This window comes from Asterias amurensis, chromosome 8 (genome assembly GCF_032118995.1).
Source record: "Asterias amurensis chromosome 8, ASM3211899v1".
Lineage (NCBI taxonomy): Eukaryota > Metazoa > Echinodermata > Asteroidea > Forcipulatida > Asteriidae > Asterias > Asterias amurensis.
In genome coordinates, this window is record NC_092655.1 from 19,876,582 (window position 1) to 19,902,708 (window position 26,127).

General features: G+C 37.6%; 4 protein-coding genes across 6 annotated transcripts in view; 2 read left to right on the plus strand and 2 right to left on the minus strand.

Moving 5' to 3' along the window:
- LOC139940375 (uncharacterized) overlaps positions 1–21,460 on the minus strand; it is a 31,951-nt gene extending 10,491 nt beyond the window's left edge. Inside the window, exons 1-9 of one of the 2 annotated variants that reach the window (XM_071936595.1) lie at positions 21,137–21,460; positions 7,114–7,259; positions 5,521–5,716; positions 4,823–5,077; positions 3,705–3,803; positions 3,342–3,482; positions 2,719–2,999; positions 2,082–2,289; positions 419–673 (exon numbers count right to left, since the gene is read on the minus strand). In XM_071936595.1, the coding sequence (XP_071792696.1) occupies positions 419–673; positions 2,082–2,289; positions 2,719–2,999; positions 3,342–3,482; positions 3,705–3,803; positions 4,823–5,077; positions 5,521–5,716; positions 7,114–7,259; positions 21,137–21,323 (1,768 nt within the window). In that variant the 5' untranslated portion in view covers positions 21,324–21,460. Of the gene's footprint in view, positions 1–418; positions 674–2,081; positions 2,290–2,718; positions 3,000–3,341; positions 3,483–3,704; positions 3,804–4,822; positions 5,078–5,520; positions 5,744–7,113; positions 7,260–21,136 lie in introns of both variants that reach the window. The other variant, XM_071936594.1, reaches the window with a different exon arrangement.
- On the plus strand, positions 8,302–15,259 carry LOC139940378 (uncharacterized). 2 transcript variants are annotated; one of them, XM_071936597.1, is made up of 13 exons: positions 8,302–8,623; positions 9,529–9,657; positions 9,990–10,091; positions 10,251–10,379; positions 10,784–11,084; positions 11,461–11,740; positions 11,881–12,114; positions 12,618–12,694; positions 13,262–13,369; positions 13,665–13,882; positions 14,250–14,318; positions 14,674–14,769; positions 15,003–15,259. In XM_071936597.1, exons 1-13 carry the CDS (start codon positions 8,370–8,372, stop codon positions 15,256–15,258), a joined length of 2,253 nt encoding a protein of 750 aa, XP_071792698.1. In that variant the 5' UTR covers positions 8,302–8,369; the 3' UTR covers position 15,259. The 2 variants fall into 2 exon arrangements, with proteins under 2 accessions (XP_071792698.1, XP_071792699.1); XM_071936598.1 differs by lacking the exon at positions 11,881–12,114 and having other exon boundaries at positions 8,303–8,623.
- On the minus strand, positions 17,557–19,532 carry LOC139940380 (P2X purinoceptor 7-like). The gene is made up of 4 exons (XM_071936601.1): positions 19,463–19,532; positions 19,031–19,121; positions 18,417–18,659; positions 17,557–17,835 (listed from the first exon to the last, which is right to left on the minus strand). The coding sequence occupies exons 1-4, from the start codon at positions 19,522–19,524 to the stop codon at positions 17,557–17,559; spliced, it is 675 nt and encodes a 224-aa protein (XP_071792702.1). The 5' UTR covers positions 19,525–19,532.
- A 3,151-nt stretch (positions 21,461–24,611) lies between the features above and the next one.
- On the plus strand, positions 24,612–25,346 carry LOC139940294 (snaclec 7-like). The gene has a single exon (XM_071936484.1). It carries the CDS (start codon positions 24,612–24,614, stop codon positions 25,344–25,346), a length of 735 nt encoding a protein of 244 aa, XP_071792585.1.
- The last annotated feature ends 781 nt before the right edge of the window (positions 25,347–26,127 follow it).

Here is a 26,127-nt window from a genome sequence, read left to right on the forward strand (position 1 = left end):
ATCACAAATTCTAAATCTGAGGTCTCGAAATCAAATTCGTGGAAAATTACTTCTTTCCAGAAAACAACATTTTACTTCAGAGGGAGCCGTTTCTCACAATGTTTTATACCATCAACAGCTCCCCATTACTCGTTACCAAGTAAGTTTTAATGCTAATAATTAGTTTGAGTAACTACCAATAGTGTCCACTGCTTTTAATAATAAAAAACATTATATCGTTTTACTGACATCCATTGAAGGCCAATTATTTATCCAAAAGGTTGGCCTGTCGGCATAATTTTATATCTAATTTGAATACAACTTTTCTTGAGTATGTTACTTTTGTTCGCACATTCTTACTTGAACACAATTTCTTTAGGTTGGAATAGTCAACTGTTTTATCAATCTGTTTCAGCTGTATATTTTAATACATCCTTACCTGGAATATCACACGAGAATGTACATATAGCTGTTCCAGGCTTCTCTCCATATTGGATTGTGGGTTCCTCATCCATGGATGCTCTATTCTCAATAAAGAGCTTCAAATGCTGATATGGGCATCCATGTGGTATCCCTTCTAGAAACAGGCATCGTGCATTGATTGGAAGTGGTCGACGTTTCTTCTTGGTGATCAGTTTAACATTCAGATTTGCGCCGGCTAGCTTGTGCTTCCTTCCTTCAACCGTAGCAGCAACTGGTTATCAGAATATATCAGAACAACAAGTTGCATATTGAAAATTTGATTGGAGTAAAAAGTATCCTGTGTTTGTCTTGATTTCAAGACCTCATCAAAAACCTTGAGTTTGACCTTCAGAGTTGCACCAAAAAGCTTGTGCTTCCTCCTCTCCACTTCAACAGCAACTTTATTTTCAAAAACAAAAATTACGGAGGAATTAAAGGCAGTGGACACTATTGGTAATTACTCAAAATATTTATTAGCATTAAACCTTACTTGGTAACGAGTAATTGGGAAAGGTTGATAGTATAAAACATTGTGAGAAACAGCTCCCTCTGAAGTGACGTAGTTTTCGAGAATGAAGTAGTTTTCCACCAATTTGATTTCAAGACCTCAGATTTAGAATTTGAGGTCTCGAAATCGAGCATATGAAAGCACACAACATCGTGTGACAAGGCTGTTTTTTCTTTCATTATTATATCGCAACTCCGACGACCAATTGAGGTCAAATTTTCACAGGTTTGTAATTTTATGCATATGTTGAGATACACTAAGTGAGGAGACTGGTCTTTGACAATAGTGTCCATTGTCTTTAACAACTGTATTTGTTTTCAAATTGCAAGCCCTATAGGATTTGGAAACCCATCCCCAACCCAATCAACAAATCTGGCTCCATGGCAAGTTTAAAGGGTTGCTAAAAACTTACTTGCTAAATCTGTAATATTTGTTCGCCTTTGTCTGCATGTACACTTCTTCGTACTAGTGAGCCTGCCTGGCTTTAGCCGGACTCTCAACTCTATCAAAGTGGTAATAGGCTGTGTGCACATACGCGTGTCATAGAGAGCCTGGCTTTAACTTGACTCTCTACTCTACCCAAGTGCTGACTGCTGGGCCTGACAGTGGTTTATCTCTTGGTTTCTGATTCCAATTCCAATGCTGTTGTTTTGTGTTGGTTTTTCTCAGAGTGCTTCTTTAAAGGGTCTATGTACTTTTTGTAGGACAAAAAAAAACACAGTGTCCACAGATTTACATTAAACTTTCACAGCTTGAAGATAATGATAGTGACAGCTTCCCTGAAAAAATTTACTTGCTGAGGTGCTGTAGTTTGTGAGAAATGAGTAAAACAATGTCATGAAAATAATTTTCTTAGTATTTTCATGACATTGTTTTACTCATTTCTCAAAAACTACAGCACCCCAGCAACTAAAATTTTAAGGTACGCTTTCTACTCTCATTATCTCCAAACGGTGTATTATTGTACATCTGTGGACATTGTGTTTTGTGTTGCAAAAAGTACCAAAATCCTTTAAGAAAGGGCGCTTTGTAAATGATGTTATTATTATTAATAACTATAACGTTAATAGATTTGACTATAAAAACAAAATGTTTCCACTTTGGCAAGATTTAATGGCCAAATAACACTTACCCGATGGGTCCTTGAAGGTAATTCTGACGGCACCAGTCTTAGAATCTCTCTCGATTGTCTCTATTTCACCTCCTCCTGACTTTCCACGATTTTCAAAATAGAGCTTGAAGATCTCATCATCTGTGGACGGTTTGAAGCCAGTCACTTCAATCAGTTGCTCGTAACTTTCGTTATGGCTTCCTTGGAACCCTTCCCGAGTGTCAACAGCCTAGGTTTTAAAAACAACAATAAACACACACAGTAAACCAAGATTCCCTTCCATCATTCAAAACATCAGCCACTGCAATAAAAAAGTGACAACCTTTTCCACAACCACACAACTGCGAAGTGAAAAGTTATTGTCCAAAGTTGCTGTCCTTTTTACGTAGTTAGTTTGTATTGCCATTTATTTTCACTGTCATTACCAAACGTGTACAGGGGTGAATTTCACAAAGAGTTAAGACTAGTCTTATCTCGAATTATGACAAGTTACTCGTCCTAACCTAGGACTAGCCATACGTTTTTAATATCTTGTAGGACTAGTCCTAAGTTAGGACTAGTCCTAACTCTTTGTGAAATCGACCCCCAGACCATTCATTTTTTTAGTTAATACAATGCATTTGTAATTTGTCAATACCGAGTTAAAAGCAACACTTGCCTTGCCTCCCTGTTCTCCTTGGAATGGTACCTGGACTCTTTGGCCTGCTTGTGGTTTCTTCGTCCCTACTTTCTGGCCAGTCTCTTGTGCTTCAGCTCCCTCGATGCTTGATGCTACATTACCAGTACCTCTTTTCAGCTGTTCAGGGCTAGTCTTGTCAGAGATGTCTGAGACGGACGCCTGATCACCATGGCTCAGCTTCCCAAGACATTCATGATACGTTTCAACTTTTACTGCTTTTCCACCAATCTTATGATCTTTGCGCAACACTCCATTCACAACTTTTGGGCATAAGTATAACATGAAACTTATTATTATCACAAGTAATTTTTTCTTAAAAACAATAATGCTGTCACATCTTGACCAAAAAGTAATACATGAACACATTTCATTTCAGTGTACTATCCTCCCATACTTGAAAGATTCGTTGTGAAATTGTTCAAGAAAAAAATGCTTACCTCAGTTGCTCTTTTGTGATTCAAATCTTTTGAGTGCTACTCTGGATGGCATAGAATATTTCATCAAAACTTACAGTGAGTAACATTATTATGAGTAAACATCTTGAAGTAAAATTGCTAAACAATAATATACCAAAATGTAAAAAGAATTATCTGAATACAAACCATTCCAGTCATCAAAGTGAACGATTGCCTGTCCATCCACGGGTCCTGGTTGTACGTCTCTTACCCCACTGCCTCCACTCTTCTTCTTGTTGTCAAAATACAGATCAATGACTTCCATCAAACTTACAACTTGTGAACATCCTTTATAAGGAAAACATGTGAATAAACAGGCACTCAGTTAGTGGCAGAATCAATGATATCCTTTACTTAACATTTAAGTAAAACACAAGTATAAATTCATGTTTTGTATCTTTAATTCCCTCAAATTTTGTAAATGAATACCTTCTTTTGTGAGAACAGGTGATTGACATAAAACTGCAATGAAGACTGAAAGACTAAACATTCACATGAAGTCATTTTTACCTGTTACTAAGACTGCATCAGTTTCATGAACTTTCTCTGCTGTTAATACAACGCCTTTCAGTTCCTTCTTAGAAATATTAGTCAACGTCTTATCGAGATCTGAAGCAGATATAAAGAAGGTTTATTTTATTCCAAAACATAAATATTTCACTTAGGCAGTTTATATGGTAGATTTATGCGTGCTATAAAACTCCTTAGCATGTGTCAAACTTAATCTCTTCCTTAACATTGTTAAAATATCTTGAATGTTAAAAGTATTTTGATAATAAAAATACACAATTAAAAAGTTGAGATACGACGATTTGGAAACACTTTATCAGAACTCTTTTAAGATACTTTTCATTATAATATCATGAATTATTTTGGTTAAACAACCCATAATTATAATAACGCAGTGTAGCCAGGGGTTTAGGGGTAGGTAGACATGAGCCTTTACAATTAATTTTTGCAGTGTCCCAAAGTGCCCCCTTCCCTAAACAAAATAAGAAATAATTAAAAATATAATAGTGCCCTAAAAAAAGACAAAAATATGCCCTCCCCTTTATAAAAACTACCATATAGACCTTTATCATGATGTCCCCATCTTGGTCATGTTCCTTGTTTCGAATAACACTAATGAATGATAATAATCATTTTGCAAATAGGAACCAGACTATTTTGTTCTTCCATGTATGTTTTCTAACCCCATTCATGTATTTCCACTTCACTGCTTGTGTTTCACTCAGTTACCTGTTCATGTTTGTTGTGTTGTCATTAGCCGTCGAGAAAGACTCTGCTATAGGGTCGAAACGTCAGGCCATTAACTATTTTTTGCAAAGTTTAAAGCAGTATATTATAAAAAATGTTTAATATCAATCTCATTCCAAGACATTTTCACTTCACCAATGGTTTGGTTGAAAAGATAAATATGAAAACTTAAATTGCGATAATTGATTATGACATTCAATGACTGATAACTGAATTATCCAAACTGTGGTCAATCCCTATTCCTCATTGTCATGTTAGGAATGGCAAAACTTTAGATAACTTGTCAAAGTCGTTTATTTTACATATTGATCAAAACTTCCCAAAACAATAATCACTACTTCCAAATGGAATTAGAGAGCATCTCACCATACCTGGAATATCACATGAGAATGTACATAAAGCTGTTCCAGGCTTCTCTCCATATTGGATTGTGGGTTCCTCATCCATGGATGCTCTATTCTCAATAAAGAGCTTCAAATGCTCAGATGAGCATCCATCTGGTATCCCTTCTAGAAACAGACATCGTGCATTGGTTGGAAGTGGTCGACGTTTCTTCTTGGTGACCAGTTTGACCTTCAGCTTGTAACCGGCTAGCTTGTGCTTCCTTCCTTCCACCTTAGCAGCAACTGGTTATCAAGAACAGATCAGAACAACAAGATGCATATTGAAAAGATAATTCGACTAAAAATTGTCTTGTGTTTGTCTTGATTTCAAGATAATAATAACAATATAGGTATTTATATAGCGCCTTTAACACAGATAAAAGCGCTGAACAATAAATAAAACAAGAACAATGCAAAGAAAGAAAGGTAAACAAAACAGCAAAGGAATAATGACGAGGCTGACTGAAAAAGGTAGGTTTTTAGTTTGTTTTTTTAAATGGCAGTAGAAGATGATTCCTTGATCAGTTTAGGTAATTCCCTGGTGAGTCTAGGTAATTTATTCCATTCCGTCGGCCCAGCTAGAGAAAAAGACCTGGAGCCGGCAGATCGAGAAGGCCTGTGCTCACAGAGAAGGGATCTCATCAATACACATGTTGAACTTTCATGATGTACATGATACCACTTACCTGATGGATCCTTGAAGGTAATTCTAACGCCACCAGTCTTTGAATATCTCTCGATCGTCTCTATTTCACCTCCTCCAGATCTGCGTAGATTCTCAAAATACAGCTTCAGGGTCTCTATATCTGTTGTCTTTTTGTAACCAGTCACTTCGATCAGTTGCTCATCTTCTTCCACCTCAGCCTCGGCTTCTTTGTTTTTCTTCAATGAGAAGAAGAAACAAAATAACTGTGAAAACATATAAAATGACCCCTTTCTCGACAGTGATTATGTGTTGTGAAGTCAGTGTTTCAAATGTCTTTGTAGGCAAAATCCACAAGCAACCGGTTGCTGGACGATCACGAACAATGAACCATGAACTCGAAAATCCCCATACTATAGATGTTTTTTTCCCGTTCGCGTCAAATACTGCAAAGCACACTCATGACTAGCTAAAGATCACTGTGTTTGAGGTTGTCTATACACAGCAAATGTTTTTGTGAATGATTTGCATAATGTGTGTGAATTTATCACAAAATTATAAAGTTATCGAATAGTTTTCGTACGACATGAAATGATATAGTATCTAATTTACCTTAATAAGATATCCCTTTTTGTAAAAACGAGTGAAAAAGTGGTGGCTCCATACGGAAAGTTATCCATTTTGTGCCTCACGCCCGGTGATTCTGTCTCCCATTACAGGGCACTATGACGTGATAGTGCCCTACTACCCTCCGAACTCGCCCTGTTTGTCTCGTCCCTGCATTTGTAGTTTGTCTGGCTAGGCATGTCTTCTAGCCTTTGCTTAATCGAACTCTCTATTGTTTTGGTACACATGAACTTAGATACACTCTTCAACTTTGGGGTTTAATATTTCGCTAATCTATGTAATATTGTGTGCTACATTTTGAGAAGATGAGATGTATGAAATGACAACGGATTGAAAATCTTGTACACATTCATGGTCTATAGTGGTCTATAGTTGGAATAAAGACTTCTGCTCCAGAATTGCCAAGTTTGTTGGTTTGAATCCCACAAAATCAGAGGCATATTATTACTCGGGTGGAATCCCACCCGAGTAGGGTGGAATCCCACCCGAGTATCATCATGCCTGTGATTTTGTTCACAGAACTCTAGAAAGCACAGAGTATCAGTGCTATAACACACATCGGTGTATGGGTAAAACCAATATTAAAGGAACACGTTGCCTTGGATCGGTCGAGTTGGTCTTTGAAAAGCGTTTTTTATAAAATGCATATGGGTAGAAAGATGTTGTAAAAGTAGAATACAATGATCCACACAAACATGCCTCGAAATTGCGTGGTTTTCCTTTTACCTCGTCGACTAACACGTCGGCCATTTATGGGGGTCAAAATTTTGACTCCCATAAATGGCCGACCATGTTAGTTCGCACAGTAGAAGGAAAACCACGCAATTTCGAGGCAAACTTGTGTGGATCATTGTATTCTACTTTAAAAACATCTTTACAACCATATACATTTTATAAAAAACGGTTACAAACGCTTTTGTTTTGACCAACTCGTCCGATCCAAGGCAACGTGTTCCTTAAAGAGTCATCGGCCAAAGTTATAATCAGTTTGCCTAAACAGTGGACTTACCATGACCATAACGGTCTCTTGATCCGAGTCCGAATCTACTGAAGGTGACACTAGCCGCCAGCTTGGTGCAGGTTTTACTTCAAGTGGAATCGCAACTCTATCAATAATCAGTTCATGGTTTTCTCTTGAAAGTACGAACTCGACACCTGTATTTTGGAAAACAAGTCTAGTTAGCATTTTACAAAGACTTAAAGACAGTGGACACTATTGGTAGTTGTCAAAGACTAGTCTTCTCACTTTGTGTATCTAAACATATAAAATTACAAACCTGTGAAAATTTGAGCTCAATTGGTCGTCGAAGTTGCGAGATATGAATGAAATAAAAAACAACCTTAATCACACAAAGTTGTGTGCTTTCAAATGCTTGATTTCGAGACCTCAAATTCTAAACTTGAGGTCTTGAAATCAAGTTCGTAAAAAATTACTTCTTTCTCGAAAACTACGTTACTTCAGAGGGAGCCGTTTCTCACAATGTTTTATACTATCAACCTCTCCCCATTACTCGTTACCAAGTGAGGTTTTATGCTGATAATTATTTTGAGTAATTACCAATAGTTTCCACTGCCTTTAAAGGAACACGTTGCCTTCGAGTTGCGCTTTATTGGGCGTTTTTGGGCTCTTGGAAGCGTTTGAAATATAATGATAACGGTCGGAAAGATGTTTAAAAAGTAAAATATAATGATTCACACAAACTTGCCTTGAAAATGCTTCAATTTTGCTTAATTTCGCGAAGCATAACGCTCCGCCATTTATGGGGGTCAAGATTTTGACTCCCATAAATGGCGGACAAATTCTATTAGTCTTGTTTCCAGTCGCAGCCGTTGAACTACTACTGAACAATTATTTCATTAGAAATTGCCGTATTATCATCAGTTTATGGGATTGTATTCCCAATAAACATCCAGTTAATTGAATAATGAAAAAGAAAAACAAAAATACGTTGAATAAACAATATTGAGTAGTAAGTTTCCACGGACGTCTCGCGGTCCGGGGGTCCAATGACCAGGGGCGCTCAGAGCTGCCGGCCGGGTGCCCGCAGCCGGCCACCCAAACAACGCGAAGACGGGGTTTTCGTACAATGTATGATTTTAGCGGGGCCAACCTAGTAAACAGATGCTTTGTGTGGTGCAAGAAGGTACGGTACCCGTTACCATTGCATCTTGGTTTGTAGTGCAGTCAAGGGTTATTTGTATGCTCTGGGCTTTTACTACTGCAGGCAAAAAACTAGATTCGTTACACGTCAAATTGGCCAAAAAATGGACATGTCATCTCCGACACGATCAGCCAGAGGACGTCCTCGTAAAACATCATCTGGTCAGAAGCGTAAGTTGAAGGCCGATAAAATTCAGAGGAGAAAAGATGTGCGTCAAAGGCAGCGGCAAATGGACCTTCTGGAGTCGGCCATTGGTAAGACCAACAGTGCAAAATGGATTGCTCTTCGGGATACGTCAGTCGTCGCATGCTCGGGTGATGATGACGATGAATCATTCGCCAGATTGCTTCTAGAAAGGTACATATATATTTCATTGTTGACACAAATTCGGGAAAATCGTGTAAATTGTAGAGTGTACGCCTCTTCTGATTTTGATGATTTGTTACTGTAGAGTGTAGTGACTGTTAATTAGATTAGGCTAATAATTACTAAATTAGTGTGCAAAAATTAAATCACATTTTTCTTGTCAACTCAATGTCCGATTGACATATTGAAATTGAATGTAGACAATGTTGTCAGGTTGTGCTACGGTTTGTGTAAGTAAGCAAACACATGATTTACATGTATGTATGGCTAGCTGACTCTCTAAAAATATTTCATTATATTCTCTTCCATGATCTAAACCAGAATATAGAATGAAAATAACTTGCGTAGTTTTATAAAGCAAATTATACAATATACAAGTTGACGTTTCGCTATATTATTATGGGTTTAGGGCTAATGTACTCCTACTCCTACTAGAACTATTGAATGAGGTTCGTTCTGCTATCGTTTGAAAGAGAACCTCGTAGTTCTATGATTATGAGTAGGGCTAACGATTATGTTCCACGTCCAGGCAGGAATAATTTGTGCATTGCATATTTTTTACACCATTGCTCAGCAGTTAGGTGTGCAGTAAATTCATCGTTATAAAGCCAACACCAAGTGACTATACCACAAACTCCAATCAAAACTGACCCTAGGCCATCTTGCCTTTGAGTTTGACTGACGTATTTAGAAAAGCACACCAAACCTGCAAAAAAGTACAATGTATAGAATAGTGGTCAACACTAATAATAACAATAAGCAATAATATGACCAGGACCGTGACAATTTTACCTTTTTTATGTTTTACAAACCAAAAGGATCAGAAATTTGAGAATATTTTTGTCCACACTGTGTATCGGCAAACAAGTTTTCTAAACGTTTCTTTTATTTTTAAGGTACGAAGAGTCATTGCTCCTGAAGCCAAGACAGCATTACACTTCAACACCAGTGCAAGGGAAGCAAGAATGTGGACATGTAGGAAGTGATGTAATTTCAAGCATTGGCACAGCTGAAACACTTCCAAGGTTGGTATAAATTCACCCCTTTTTTGGTACTTTTTTATTTTTTTATTTTTTTTTATTATAAGTGCAAGCACTTTTTATTTATTTCATACATTATATGCACTCATAACAACTCACGAACATACCAACCAAAAATAGAGGACAAAACATAAAAAAACCTTATCAAGAATCAATGAATAATTAATTAAACCGTAAACCTCCACTTTGTGTTAAACTTATGCATTGTGTTTGAGCTAGTCGCAATCTTTTTTGGGACTTAGTTTTCTTGAAAACTATGAAAACATGGCTTGCCTATAAACCCTGCTACATGCTCTTTGTAATGATTATTCCAACAGTGGTGTATCTTCAAAGCTTTCTGGAGTACAAGAGCTTGAACCCGTGGAGTCAACTCAGCCTCAATGTAGTACGGAGCAATCTACAAACCAGACCTTGTATGAGTGAGTAAATTTTTATCGCAATATAAACTGTTCTCTTTGATAGGACGTTGTTTACTAAATCTTTTGAAAAGAAATATTTCAACTATTAAAATGTAGTAAATCATTGGAAACATTGAATGATGTTTTGTTTACGGCAATGTTTTTTTCATGCAATTGTAGCATAAGTGTTGACTACTATCACGACGGGAAATACATTTATCCAGTTGAAGATTGCAGTGGTTCTGAAGAAGAGGGGGATCAAGACAGTGATGATGAAGAATTTCAACCCTATTCAAGCCTGACAATAAGGTAAGGTTCATTGCACATGATGAAGACCCCCCCCCCGATGCTATTTGATTTAACACAAATCTGTTGCTCTGTTACTGGTAATTATGTGTTCATGAAGTGAACTTTGGGCAGGTGCTTATTCTGATCATCAAACTGGATGTCATTATTTATGTTGGCAAATGAAAAACATTAAAATTTCACAAATAGCAGTAGCAAATGAATAGCAAATAAAATACATAACATTAAAAACAATATTTTTTAAAGTTGAATACAAAATTTAAGAAAAAGAAGAAAAAAAGGTTAAAATTATATAAGTGGCCAAAGTTGATTTTAACCTTGAAATGTCTAGGTACGAATTGGCAAAGGTACAAAGTGTCCTGACACAAGCAAACTAGCCCTAAAAATGCATTCGCTTCTGTTTTTAGCTTTGAAGATTGCGATGAGTCAATGGATGACCTACAGGAAATGTCTGTTGCAGAAGAAGTTTTTGATGTTGAAGAGGAGGCTGGAGAAGATCATACTGATGATGACGAGTATGGTGACCCTGGTAAAGACGAACAGTCTTCATGTCCTGATATGCTAGTCTCTCAACGATGCTACATTGTTTATCATGACAACTTGCAAAACTTGTGTGACAGTGTGAAACGCAGATGCAGTGTAAAAGGATGCCTAGGTGATGCAGTAGCACAGATAAAACAACGTGGTTCTTCCGTCACTGTTCATTGGGTAAGTAGTATGTAATTTATTGTGTATAGTTCCTTGGTTTTGTAACAATTTATGATTGCATTTTATTTGTTCATTTTGCAAGACCATAATGGCAGATGATCACTAGTATAAAATGCTAGCGGAGGTGACCTTAGTGTTCTTTAAACCCATGCAAAATCTCAACATCACTTGTAGATAGTTCAAATTTTAAGTACTGTCTCATCACACCATCACTGCCTCTCATTTCCCTTTATTTAAGACATCTTTGATTTGGTTACAGTCAGTACACTGTTAAATAAATTTCTAGTTCACTACTTACTACCAATTGACTTCGTGTTGTTGATTACGTTGCCAAATTTGACTTGTTATCATTTATTTATCAAATCTTTCAATACAGAGGTGCCAAAGGAATCACGCTTGTGGTCGTTGGATCGGCCAACCACAGCTGAATGGGGTCAACATGGGAGATTTAGCGATGAGTGCTGCCATCATGTTTTCTGGAAATCAATATGCGAAGATCAAGATGATGTGCCATGTCATGAAACTGGGCCTGCCATATGAGACGCTATATTATCAAATACAGCGGAATTACTTGCTGCCATGTATCTCAAATTATTGGAATCAACTGCAAGGGGATGTGCTTTCCAAGAGACAGGGAAAAGAAGTGGTAATTTGTGGTAAGTTCCCATTCAACAAGCATAGAATGTACAGGTACCTGCTTAAAAAAAAAATTGTGTGTGTACCTGTACAATCTTTTAAAAAGAAGATTTCAGTTGTTGGAGCATGAGGTATCAAATATATTGTTTTTCACTCAAAGGTGATGCTCGTAATGACAGCCCGGGCTTCAGCGCTAAGTACTGCACCTACACTGTTTTGGATGTGGCAGATGACAGTATTCTTAGCATGGCTTTTAAGGATAAGCGACAGTGTGGAGGGAAATCTCCCAACATGGAGGCCGCTGCCTTCACTGAGTCACTAGATGACCTGAAGGAGAAGATACATATTGTTGAAGTGTGTACGGACTCTCACACAACAATTGCGAAGATAATGAGTAAGACACAAACATTGCATGGCATTTACTTAAATAAAGTACAAATAGTTTTCCGGAAAAACTGTTGAATTCAAAGCTGTAAATTAATATCAGTGCAGTATGAAATTATTTTGACTTACAACATTTTTTATGTTATTTTGTTTTGGAAAAATAATGGAAAAACACAAACGGAAAAAACCAAAAAAATACAAACAGATTCAGATTAGAATGTTAATTGTTTTAAAGATCGCAATGCCGAAATCAATGCTAATTTGAGATTGTGGAATTTAAATTTATGTGACAGTTGTGTAACCATGGTGAGACATGTGCTACGTGGTTGATCCAGCCAAAGAAATTTGTTACTAAAAGCAAAGGGTGTTAAACACAGCCATGCACCTGCACTAAGGCCTTTACATACCACAATGGTTTCTCCTTTTAGCCCTCCTTCTGACTGAAATCTGTTCAAATTGATTGCAATCATTCACTGTCATTACTAACTGGTTGTTATGTTATTTATTTAATAGGAGAGAGATACACTGACATCAAGCATTCCTTCGATGTCTGGCATGCAGCCAAAAACTTGTCAAAGAGACTGTGCAAAGTAGGTGTTCATTGTCAGAGCAACATGTACTTTATAGTTGATGTTAATTTAGACTCTACTTCATAAGATACTTTTTATTTAAAGCAACAGGTTGCCTTTGATTGGTTGAGTTGTTCTTTGAGAAGTGTTCTCTAATCGTTTGTGATAAAATGCATACGGGTAGAAAGATGTTGTAAAAGTATAATACAATGATCTACACAGATATGCCTTCAAATAGCATAGTTTTCTTTTAACCTCGTCGACTAACACGGTCGGCCATTTATGGGATTTTTGACTCCCATAAATGGCTGACCGTGTTAGTTGGCGACATCAAAGGAAAACCGTGCAATTTTGAGTGATACTTGTGTGGATCATTATATTCTACTTTTAAAACATCTTTCTAACCATATGCATTTAATAACAAACGGTTTCAAACGCTTTTTATAGACCAACTCGTCCGATCAAAGGCAACGTGTTCCTTTAAGTACTTCTTTGCAACAGCCTGCAACTGAAAATATGTTGTTTATTACACAGCACTGTATTTACACTTAAATGACGAAGCCCATTACATTTTGTTTCCAATGGCAGGTGGCAAAAAAGGCAGGTAATCGCAAACTACTTCCATGGACATCAGACATAGTAACCCACTTTTGGAAGTGTTCAGAGCTTGCTGGTGGAAATCCAGATGTTTTTCTGGTAAGTACTACAGAGGAACATAGTGTTTGTAAGCATTGTAAGCTGGCTAGGTTAGACCTGAAACAAAAGAAAAATCAAAAATTCAATACAGCATCACTGTAAAACTGCTGAAGTGCATTTTCTCCACTTTTTTTGCTACATATTTTCTTTTTGAGACCTTCAACTGCAGGTGAACCCTGTTCTTATGCTCTTTGAAATCTTCCTCAAAGCCTGCTTGCAAGCTGTGCTCTATTCATATAACATTGAAATACATATATAAATATAAATCAAACTATGTAACCCATTTGGTCTTTAGATGAGATGGAGAGGAATTCTGCATCATGTCACTGGCCAACACAGATGGATGTCGGCACTTGGTGAAGGCTATGGTCCAGTGGAGTGTTCGCATGGGGAGCTGCCACCTAATTGGGATTCCAAGATCCTCACTGCTGGAAGTCCAGAACACAAAGCACTGTCTCAAATTGTTCTTGACAAGAGTTTCCTCAAGAAAATACCCCACTACGTCAACTTCAGGTTGGTCCTATGACAAACCCTCACTCAAACAGTTCTTGATTACATTGAACCCTACAAAACTAGGTATTACTTTCTGAAGAAAAAACCCATACATGGTGATATTAGTGGCAAGACTGGTCCTGTAATAATATACATGTATAGTGTATTCGAAATATGATACCCCTACTAAAGTGTCATTTCCAGGAAGCTGTTTTTACAGGCATCACATTTCCATGCAAAAGTTTTTAATACTGCTTGGGTTCTAAATCGTTGTCATAATTGGATAACATTGATCTAATGGTTGAAATACTACTTTGAAATAATTGTGGCGTGGTGAGGTGTTCACATGGGGAGCTGCCACCTAATTCTTTCTCTTTCCTTCTTGTAGGCATACTGGCAAGTTGGAGTCCTTCCATAATCACATACTGATGTACTGCTCCAAGAGATTTGCATACAGGTATGGAGAGTTAATTGCTTTGTATGAAGCTCAAGGATGTTATCCTCTTTGGAGATTTGCTTGCACAAAATTTATTAATTTGTTTTTATTTTCATAGGTTTAAAACAATTTACTACATGATGAAGCCTCCACAAGAGGTGAATCAAAAGGCCACTCGTCAAAATTCAAATTGTTTTCATACACCAACTCGCCCGATCCATGGCAATGTGTTCCTTGAAGTCCATTGTTACCAGCTATGTCATAGATGTCCCGTACTGTTTGCTCATGACCCTTTTGGGTTTATACATTCATTATTATTTTGTCCAAAAAGATTTTGTTTAATCATTCATGTGTTTGTATTTCCTTTGTATTGCAGCGGTCCTGTGTACACTGCTCGCAACTATTTGGCAGCCATTGACTACACCATGCATCTGCACAGGGAGCAGATGAAGACTGCAAATGGGAAGCTAAAGTAAGACTCTCATCCACAAAAATTAAACTTTTAGAGTCAGAAAAAACTCATTCAAAAAACAAAATCAGAAACAAGAAACAAGTTGATCTTTAAAATGACAGGGGTGTTACTTGAAGTTTATTTGTCACTGCTTTTCTACTTGAACATTTGATATACTTGTCACTACCAATCTTTTATTTTAGTAGTTCATTTGTGGAGAAATATTGTGTAATATTATTATGACCTGATTCCAGGTACCACAGAGCATATTCAAAACACAGCCAGAGTTGGGTGGTAAAGCCAGTCATGCAGAAGAAGAAATACAACTACCTGACAGACCTGATGGTTTCAGTTTTCCAGGCACGCTTGGACGACACCCAGCTTCTACGCAGGAAAACCGAAATGCTGGCCAATGATCCAAGAAGGATAGCCTCCACCATTGCCCCAATCCCCCCACCACCAACAGAAGAGCTAGTTGCCAAACACCAGTCAAGGTTCTCTACTTCTTAATTTCCTTTTACTTATCATTTTTGTCACAAACTGTGAACAAAAACTTTACAAGATGATTTTAAGGTTTTGTTTCATATGTGTACATTAGACATAAGGTCATTGCATTAGAATTGTTGGCAAGTTCAAGAGTTTGTATCAATAATCAATGAGAATGTCTGTCACAAATATATCGGAACTTTGCAAAACATGTTAATTAAATGTTTCTACAGTAGTACACAATGAAATAAATGTAGGGTATACTTTTGACTAATATCAAAGACCAGTAGATAGTGTGGTTTATTTCGTTTACATTTGTATGCAGGCATTTCAGTTTTCCTGCCTAGAAGTGTACTTGGAAAACTGAAAGGATCAGGACCCAATTTTATGCTTACTGCCGAATTCTTTACTTGCGATCACAGTTTTCTGCTTACGTGCAAGCGCCAATTTTCTGCGCTAGCCTTGTTAAAGCGTACAATACCTAATAATGTGGAGTACGCATGCGCAGAAGCCAAAACTCGCTAACCCGTTAAATACACTTGCCGTTAGCACGGATTCTGCACTTATGATAGGCATAGCCATGAAATCGGGCCCAGGTCTTTCAGGTGGTTGTATTTTTTCTTCTGAATAGTGGAAGCGTCATAACCCTAATATAAGGTACTACATATTTTGGTCTCATAATCCATCACGTCAATAACCTATCTTTCTGAAAGTTGGTAAACAGTAAGTGCCTTCAGTACCGTGTGAGGTAGCTACATGCTATATTATAAGAATTTGATATTATTATTATTATCGACCAGTATTCTAAGCTGGTGTACCTCCTAAATATGCACAAAAAAAAAGTCTGTGATAATTTGGGCTCAGTTGCACAGAGAAGCTTCCTGAAATTTTGGCAAGAAAAAACTCACTTGCTGCATAAACATGTTGAATGTAACTTACAAAGAATGTAACTTAAAAATCATGATACACAGCAAGTTGTACAAGGCATGTGTTAGGTGAAACAGAAATGGCAGTGTATATCAAATGTTTTGAGTGAGTGCAAATAAAAAACAAGAGTATTTCAGGTTAACTTTAATACAGATTTTTATGCTTTTGCATTACCCTGCTGTACTAGTTTAGTTTGTGTATTTTGTATATACAATCTTATATTGCAACCAATCACAAATAAATAATAAATAAAAATATGATTATTGTATAAGTTAACATGTACAATTGGCCAAGTACTTCAATTTAAACTTAAAGACAGTGGACACTATTGGTAATTGTCAAAGACTAGTCTTCGCACTTGGTGTATCTCAACATATGCATAGTATAACAAACCTGTGAAAATTGAGGTCTCGAAATCAAATTCGTGGAAAAATGAATTCTTTCTCGAAAACTATGTCACTTCAGAGGGAGCCGTTTCTCACAATGTTTTATACCATCAACCTCTCCCCATTACTCGTTACCAATTAAGGTTCTATGATGACAATTTTTTTGAGTAATTACCAATAGTGTCGACTGCCTTTAATCACAGTTTTAAAATGTTTGGATAAACCAAGGCAACTTGTCCCTTGAACTTAAAAAATATGATACAAAGCAAGTTGTATTACCCTGCTGTACTAGTTTAGTTTGTGTAATTTTTTATACACAATCTTATATTGCAACCAATCACAAATAAATAATAAATAAAAATATGATTATTGTATAAGTTAACATGTACAATTGGTCAAGTACTTCAATTTAAACTTAATCACAGTTTTAAAATGTTTTGATAAACCAAGACAACTTGTCCCTTGAAATATGATACAAAGCAAGTTGTTAAAGGCATGTGGTGTGATATGAAAATATACAGCGAGTGTAAAGTAAAACATTAAAATGGCACAGTGTGCATTAAATGTTTTTCAGTAGTTCTTTATAAAAATATATTTAAAAAAACATTTCAGAAAAAATGTTAACACAAGGTTTCTTTGTTTTTGCATTACCCTGCTGTACTAGTTGTTTTTTTCTATACACAAACTTATATTGCAACCAATCACAAATAAATAATAAATAAAAATATGATTCTTTTATAAATTGTAACTAACTAACTATGTACTTAAAATTAAACTTAATGACATGTATATTGCAAATGGTTCTCCAAAAATAATTAATATCAACCAAGTCCAGTGTGATGAAAAAAACAGAAACGTCCCACTCTGCTTGCATTGCAACCAATCCAATTAGTTTTTAGCATAAGCAAGTTGCACAACAAATGAAATACTGTTAAAATAATGAAAAAGTGTTGATTTTAAGAATTTAGTATATGTATTTTGTTGTTATCAATAACAGGAAATATAGCCTTTAGTTAAATCTGTTTGGAATAAACCCAGTGTATGCCCCGAAACTATCTGGAAACGAATCTCTAATCTTCCATACACAGCAACTTGGAATGGTAACTCGGTTGCCAGCACCCAGCCTGCCGTGCTGCCACAGTACATATTGTCTATAGGCTGAGTGGCGAAGTCTTCTATTATAGATATCATGCTCCCCTGGTGGAAGGTCGTTTTGACCCAACAGGTCATTCCTATGAAGACGTGCTAATTCTAACAAGTGGTTATCCAGCACAAGGTGCCTCATGATCTGTTCAAGTATTAAAAAACAAAATTGATACAGTTAATAAAAAAAAGATTGGTTGTTCATAAATGTAATGAAATACACATAATATTATGCACTTACAGTTTATTAAATTTCATGATATTTTTGCAAATATAACCCGACTTGTCGATACTTTTAGTAGTCAGGCATAATACTTCACGAAGGCAACAAACATGATTGCCTGGCCATTGCTTGGTGCACTTGGAATGCTCCAATAAAAATTGTACAATTGCCTCATAGGTCTGACCATAGGAAAAAAATGCCTTGGAGCCCTTTCACGAAGCATACACACTTGTGTATCTATTTAGTATGTGGCCGTTGGATGTTATTAAAAATGTTAGGAAACTCAATAAAACCAGGAGGCTGACAATAATTACAATGAAATTACTGCCTAGGCCTACTCTTTGTTTCCTTATTAAATAAATTATTTACCAATTACCATTGCCTTTTTTTTTGGGGGGGGGGGAGCAGATCAAAATATTATGTAGCAAAACTGGACTCCTTTAGCAGTTAAAGCTGAATTTGAAAGGCATGCTCTTGACAGTATGAAATAATCAGTCTCTTACCGCCAGGTTTGAGATGCATCGATTTGGCCTTTGTTGGCAGCACAACTTCTCTTGTTGTGTGGGCATTTCCCTACAATGTGTGCAAACACACCAGCTTGGCGAGAGCTGTGCCGCAGGTGGATGGTGTGGAGGTGCCGGGTTGGATGACGTTTCCAAGATGTTCAGGACAAGTCCTGGCATTCGCTCACAAAGTGACCTCAATAAATCTTTTCGGCCTTTTTCTCCCAGATCTTCAACCATTTTCTAAAAAAATGATAAACCATGAATGTAACTTGTCAGTTTCTCAATCAAAAGTGTTTGTTTGGTTTGAAAGGTAACACTTCTTATAATTTATTGGACATGTTATTATTATAATTATTATTATTTTTTCGGCCATTTCACAAAGAACAACAACAATACGTATGTAATTGCAAGTAACATTATAGTAACAGGAAAAACAAAATATAAACAAGTATTCCAATGAAAACAAAATAAAAATTAAATAATACACCCAAAATGTTCAAACCTGTACTGTTATTAATAAAATTTATTTTTAAAACTTTAGCACCAAAGGTAATCTATCCTTTCATTCAGGAAACGAATTTAATAATATGCAATGCTATATAGATGCTTACTTTGATCTCTTCAATCTTCTGCTCCCTACTTCTTGACTGCTGGTCACCCGAATCTCCCACATGGCCCCTTCTACTTTTTTTCAGCACTGACCTAATATAGTAAACAAATCAAAGAAAAAGGCATTCAGGTAATATTAAATCTAGTAACTAGTAAATAGGGCCCAACCTAATCTAGTTGAATAACTTACTGTTTGTGTAACAATTGTATAGATAGATATTGCGTTCGATTTGTCAAATCACAATGAGTTTAGAAAGAAGTGTGAATGTCAATGAGCATCATGCATTCATGGCCTAGCGCCTGCCTGGAAAAAATATTTTCCCTCCCTCCGTTGCGTATGATGTGCCGGTTTTTTAAATTCGTGTCTACAATAAATGTTGGTTGTAAATAATCCACGTCCATTTTATCGGTTTGTCCCATGACAATATTCTTACCCTGATTGGCGAGATTTCCTTTTTTTCTTTTTTGACGCGTCTGTATTCTCTTCACGATCCATTTTGTTGACAGCCAGCAGCCACGGTGTGTGCGTGTGTGTTTACATTTCACACATGGTCATGTCATCCTGAGCTAGTCGGTGAATGGTATGATACACTGTGTTCATCTGGTATGTTTACATGACTAATGGCTACGGCGCCAGCCTAACTCCGGTTCGTCGTATACGTCGCTGCAATTTGTCCACTACCCGGACGATCGTATTGACGGCTTGAAATACGTATACAATTCGCGGGACATGTACTGGGGGTCAGAGGTCAGTGTTTGTTTTTTTTAATTACCATTCACTAATTATAACACATTAAATGTGTTTTATTACAAGAACAACTCTTAATAAGTATAAGGAACACCCCCAAACGTGGGATTTCGTGAAATCTGAAGGCAACGTGTTCCTTTAACATCCGTTTCAAGTAAAAGCTACGGCCATGATGATTATTGTCATGCTTAAGCGTTACACATACTGGGACTGCAACAATAAATGCATTATCACAACATTGGTGCTGATATGGGGCGTCACCGGTGGGGGCGTGTATCCCTATTGTGTCTTCGTTGTGTCTGGAATCTCAGGAATTCTTTAGAGCTTTTTAAAATGAGTAAGGTCTACTTCTGGACAAGAATAAAACATGTGTTAAAGCAGAGACAAAGGATGGTTATAAAGAATGTGAAAAAAGGGGATATCCTTTAGTGCCTTAAAACTTTGTGAGAAACGGCTCTCTCTGAAGTAATGTAGTTTTCGATAAAGAAGTAATTTACCACGAATTTGATTTCGAGACCTCAGATTTAGAATTAATTTGAGGTTTTGAAATATCTGAAAGTGCACAACTTCGTGTGACAAGGGTGTTTTTCTTTTATTATTATCTCGCAACTTCGACGACCGTTTGAGCTCAAATTTTCACAGGTTTGTTATTTCATGCATATGTTGAGATACACCAACTGTGAAGACTAGTCTTTGACAATTACCAATAGTGTCCAGTATCTTTAATTATTGTCGACGGTAACCCACGACAGTTCAGATGACCCACCGCACGTCTGGTAAAACCAATTTGTGTCCTCTGCCTTAAGTTTAAAAGCTACATTATTCCTCCCTTTTTTCTTTTTTTGAGAAGTGCACTCTAAGAAAAAAAGCGAGGCCAACCAAAATTATAACCCTAAACAAAATCAAAACTTCATAAATGAAATCCAAACATGAAATCCGGACGTGGATGCGACATACATTATTTCAATGAAATTGTATTGGCGACCAAAGTGCACTATATCTTCCTATTCAAACCGAACAGACTACTCTAGTCATTGTAGATCATCATTGGGGGGGGGGGGGGGGGTCACATCGGATGTCCATTTTAATGACGGTGTTTGAATATGGAGCATTCACCGGCTATATTGTCATGTATGAAATTCATGGTTTATCAACATTTCTTTCGGCAGGCCGAGGACTAAACTGCATGACAATTAAAAGCTACAGTAGGGGCCCTGTTAGAATAGAAATAGAGAAGGAAACATATCCTAGTTAGGCCTTGGGGTGAACAATATAAAGGCCTACATGAAACCACAACTAAAAAAATGAAATAAAACAAAGATAGGAGACAAACATTACAAGCACACTATGCCCAACTAACCTGCAGGCTCGCTCAATGTAACTGTCAGCCATATTTCACTGTCATTTTCCAGGATAATATTGACATCCTCCACTTCAAAACCATTGCTGACCTCCGACTTCTGGAAATGTATGGTTATTTTATCCTTCAACTGTCTGCGTTTGAGCGTAGTCTGTGGAAGACGGACTAATACCTGTGATGAAGGCATGTTTTAGTCACCAGGATCCACGCGAATGAGCTCGATGTTGAGTCTGCGATTCCAGGTTTACAGGGCTTAAAATTCCAGCTTCGGAAATACCATTACTTGGTCTATCATATCCCTAATTGTATGTCTTTATGGTTGTAAGCCAGACTACACTCTAACGCCCATCCTGATCAAAGTGTATAATTTTGGGCCCATGCTGCTGAATGTCAATGGCGATAGCCACAACACGATTGCACACAACGGGAATTCCCCGTCTATTGTTGAAACACCACACAGGAAAATACATGGCTTGTCACGTGATTGTGCGAACTCACGAGAGAGTCAACACATAGCGACGTAGCCTTGATCAAGGCTGTTGACGTACTGTGGCCCGGTTCGCTGCACACGCATGCAGTGCATACACAAATGTACATTACCATACATTGTACAGCGAGAACAGTATAGCATAGTCGTGAGTACGGTCGTGTCTTTCTACGTTCAACCTCGCACACGTGGCTACTTAGGAAGTACCCATGTACCGTAAGTGTACCGTATACAGATGGTACATGTACATGTACAGTACGTATGTGTACATACACTGCACACATATTATATGCACTGTGTTAATTAATGTATGGGGGTGCGCTGGCGGAATTCAGTGATGGGGACTGGGATTTTGCAGATCGCGGCTGGCTGTAGCGCCTTGATCAAGGCTAATAGCGACGCGGCTCTATACAATCTTTGGTCAACACATCAACACACAGTTCAAATTTGAACTACATGTATGACAAGCCAAAGGGGAACAACTAAATATGAATTATAAAACAAATATTTTGAAAATTAATTAAAATAATATATATTAATAATAATATGATAATAATTAAATAATTATTATAAATAAAACAAATGTGTTCAATTTGTACGTAATATATACTATATAGAACATAATGCATTTAGTTTATATAATTAGGTTTTCACTTTTAAAGGCAGTGGACACTAGTGGTAATTGTCAAAGACCAGTCTTCTCACTGGTGTATGTCAACATTCATAACATAACAAACCTGTGCAAGTTTGAGCTCAACTGGTCGTCGAAGTTGCGAGATAAAAATAAAAGAAAAAACACCCTTGTCACACGAAGTTATGTGCTTTCAGATGTTTGATTGCGAGACCTTAAAATCCAATTCTGAGGTCTCGAAATCAAATTAGTGGAAAATTACTTCTTTCTGAATAAAAATATATCAAAAATACTATCGACAGCTCCCTACTACTCAAGGTTATCAAGTTAAAGGTTTTATGCTAATAATTATTTTGAGTAATAACCAATTTAGACCTTGTTTGTTTTTGCACAGAAGAACATCGAGAGGGACAAGTATGCATACACAAAGTCAAACCATACAAGGGGTATGTCGCAGTGATATGCGACATCTATTGTTGGCTTGCATGTGTCAAGGAGACCATTCCAGCATTTTAAGAAGTGAGTTCCCTTCATCCACATGGACCATCTCCATCTTTCAAGTTCCCCTATCACCAAGATACAACGGGTGCGTTCGTTTAGCTCCCCTAGGTCGACCCCGGTGAGTGGCGTTTTTTTTTCCCAGTACGAGCTTGGGTAATTATCTGCACACGTTCGTCATGGAAAAAGAATAGGAAGCTAATCGAACGCACCCAATATACACTAAATTATCATTTACTGTCAGGATGTACCGACAGTTGGCGTTCCAAAACAAACCCTCTTTACCCTTTGAAAGATCTTGCCAGCATGTACTGACTACGAACCATAGAGGCGCTGCATTCAAAAGCAGGTCTTTCGCTGAAGGAAATTAAAAGCAGCTCTATGAATTTGGACACACGCGGCAATAGGGGAAAGGGCGCACCCTAGAGTTTGACTTTCAATTCTGTACCATGACATTTCAGTAGAAATAGTTGTAACTTTGTCTTTTATTGAATGTCTTTACTACATGTACGCTGGAAAAACTGTACACTTTGGAGCAGGGTGACAGCAGAAGAGCAATATTGCATTTTGTTTTGTTAAAACAAAACAAAAATTTATAAAATTTACGAAAATAATTACAATTTTTTGACCTCCATATAGTATTTTGGAAAAATTATCGTTCGATGTACTTTGCCAAAATGACGCGTTGTGATGTGAATAAGGTTAAGTCCGAATAAACTGTATAAAGGCAGTTGTTATGATTTTTGAAAGAGTGGCTGATTCCGAATTGGCTACGGCTATGGCTGTTTCTGGGGGTGTTGCTATGGGTCGCTATGGTTATTTGACGATCAAGTCGAAGCCGCTAATTTCTTGCCGAACCGGTTTTCTGCGTTTCGATACACTGAGTTTCGATACACTGTATACAGTGCAGTTGTTTTAAGGTTGTACTGCGATTTTCTGATTTAAGACCGAGTCACTGCAGCGATAACGAAAACGATTACGATCACGACGCAGAGAAAACGCATTCTATTGGTTGAATTGTTCCACGCAGAATACGCACACACCTATTAAACCAATGGAATGCGTTCTCTTTGCGTCGTTATCGTTTTGTTCTCGTTATCACTGCAGTGGGACCGGGCCTTTGGTTGAATTTGCAAAGCGGGATTTGAACCAACAACTTCCAGATTAATGTGCCGGCACTCTACCAACAATAGCTACCTAGCAAGCTACCTAGCTCTAGTCTACGTTGTCAACATGTTTGTTCATGGGCGGTAGCCAGAAGCCATACATCAGTTAACTGTCGTGTGTATCCAGGGATCACACCCAAGTTTAAGATACAACCTGGGAAGCAGCTGCCCAGGGGATCACCATTGCTGATGACAAACGATAATTACTATCAATACGAACAACAGATGGATATTCAACCCTGACCCGTAATTAAACACCAAATCAGCAACTAATTAAAGATTGGTGGAATGTTAATTGCTCAGCGGATTAGTAATTCAAAACCAATTGAAGCGTGCCAAAAATTACTTTATAAAAGCAAATAATTTCTCTCGACTTTCATTTCACGATTGAAGACCGAGACGGAAGGTAGCTAAGGAGATGTTCTGTGTTTCGATACACGGTACCGCACTGCAGTCATCTGGTGACCTTTCTGATGGAAACGATAATAACTATCATTCATAATTAATGATAGGATATTTGACAGTGAAGTAAACATCGGATTAGCAACTAATGGAGATAGGATTTGGTGGATTAACGGCTTAGTAAGAAGGTTCTTGTTAGAGAAGCAAACGACTCAATATCAACTGAAACCCAGCCAAGTATACCATCACCTTTCATTTTACGATTCAAGATCGAGTCACAAGGTAGCTGAGATGTTTTTCACTGGAGTTCTGTTGATTCTTGTTGTGACCCTTGTGCCTATGGGCTCAGGGAGTTCTGGCAACTGCCTGCCATTGTGGCAGCGATGGGGCGATGATTGCTACCGACTTGTGACAACGCTTCTCCCCTGGCAAGAAGCGCGCTCAGCCTGCCGGGACTTTGGTGGTGAGCTAGCCGCACCTCGTTCCCTCCCGGAGAACATGTTTTTAGCCAACATGGCGCTAAAATTTTACGTTTATGCTACTTTCTGGATCGGCTGCAGTGACTTGGAGACGCCAGAGGAGTGGAAATGTGACGGACATGAAAATGGCCTTTCATTCACAAATTGGTATACTGGATTCGAATACATCCCAGGGAATCGCTGCGTTCTGTTCGTGGCAAGCGACACAATGTGGTACAATGTTCCATGTACGACCACTCAACATTCCGTGTGTGTCCAGCAACCCTGCAGATTGAAACCCAACGGTCGGTACTCTACCGGAACCACCAACCCTGATGATCCCACATCATGCCTCGTCGATCACGTCATCAAAGAGTTCGTCATCACCAGCATCCCGAGCTGTGCCTTCGCCTGCATCAAGGAGCCTCGATGCCGCTCCATCAACATCAAAATCACCGAGGAAGGAGGACAGAAAGTTTGCCAGCTCAACGATTTCACTCGCTTTGATGCTCCGAACGATTTTCAAAACCCCGGCGTTGGGTGCGTTCACTATGCTTTGGACCAGTAAACTCTAACGATGCAGTCAAAGATTGTCTCAATGACTCGACTTCCTGTGATGACCCCAACTCGATAGAGATCAGATTTTCATGACTAAATTACTCAGAGGTAACCGAGTATACTCAGAGGTAAGCGAGTTGGAGCTTGATCGAACAGATTTGATAGTTTTAATTCCGAAAAAGAGTTTAAGAATTAGGACGGTGATTTGAACAGAAGGGAGCAGGGCAAAGCTCTAAATTAAAATTAAATCTGCAAATAAATTTCTCAATAGAAGACGAATCCAAATTAAACTTAATTAGTATTAAGCATAACAATAAACTAAATCTGATGGACAAGTATTAAAACAACAATTGAGATAAAGAAACTGTCAAACAATTCGCAAAAAAACAACACTTTTTATCTTTGGAAAGAGCTTGCCAGCATGTGCTTATAACGAACCGTAGAGGCGTTGCAATCAAACAGGTCCCTCGCTGCAAGAAATTAAAAACAACTCTATTATAATTTAGTTTGCACACAGGCGTCAATAGGGGAGAGGGCGCACTCTACAGTTTGACTTTGAATTCTGGACCATTACATTTCAGTAGAAATAGTTGTAACTTTGTCTTTATTTGAACAGTATGAATGTTTGTTTATAATCCATGTACGCTGGAAAGACTGCACATTTTGGAGGCAAGGTGACAGCAGAAGAGCAAATTGCATTTTACTTATTTATTCGGGATGAGTACCAACGTGTTCATATTGACATTTAATGAATTTTCAAGATGAAGATCTCAGAAGTCACAAATCTTCCG

Bases quoted from the DNA above. Each gene is read 5' to 3' on its own strand.
- LOC139940378 (XM_071936597.1), top strand. From the start codon at position 8,370: ATGGACATGTCATCTCCGACACGATCAGCCAGAGGACGTCCTCGTAAA. The intron at 11,085-11,460 runs GTAAGTAGTATG...CTTTCAATACAG, and splicing joins CTTCCGTCACTGTTCATTGG to AGGTGCCAAAGGAATCACGC. The intron at 11,741-11,880 runs GTAAGTTCCCAT...TTTCACTCAAAG, and splicing joins AAAAGAAGTGGTAATTTGTG to GTGATGCTCGTAATGACAGC.
- LOC139940380 (XM_071936601.1), bottom strand. From the start codon at position 19,524: ATGGATCGTGAAGAGAATACAGACGCGTCAAAAAAGAAAAAAAGGAAA. The intron at 19,122-19,462 runs GTAAGAATATTG...TTACTATATTAG, and splicing joins AGGAAATCTCGCCAATCAGG to GTCAGTGCTGAAAAAAAGTA. The intron at 17,836-18,416 runs GTAAGAGACTGA...ATACTTGAACAG, and splicing joins GATGCATCTCAAACCTGGCG to ATCATGAGGCACCTTGTGCT.
- LOC139940294 (XM_071936484.1), top strand. From the start codon at position 24,612: ATGTTTTTCACTGGAGTTCTGTTGATTCTTGTTGTGACCCTTGTGCCT.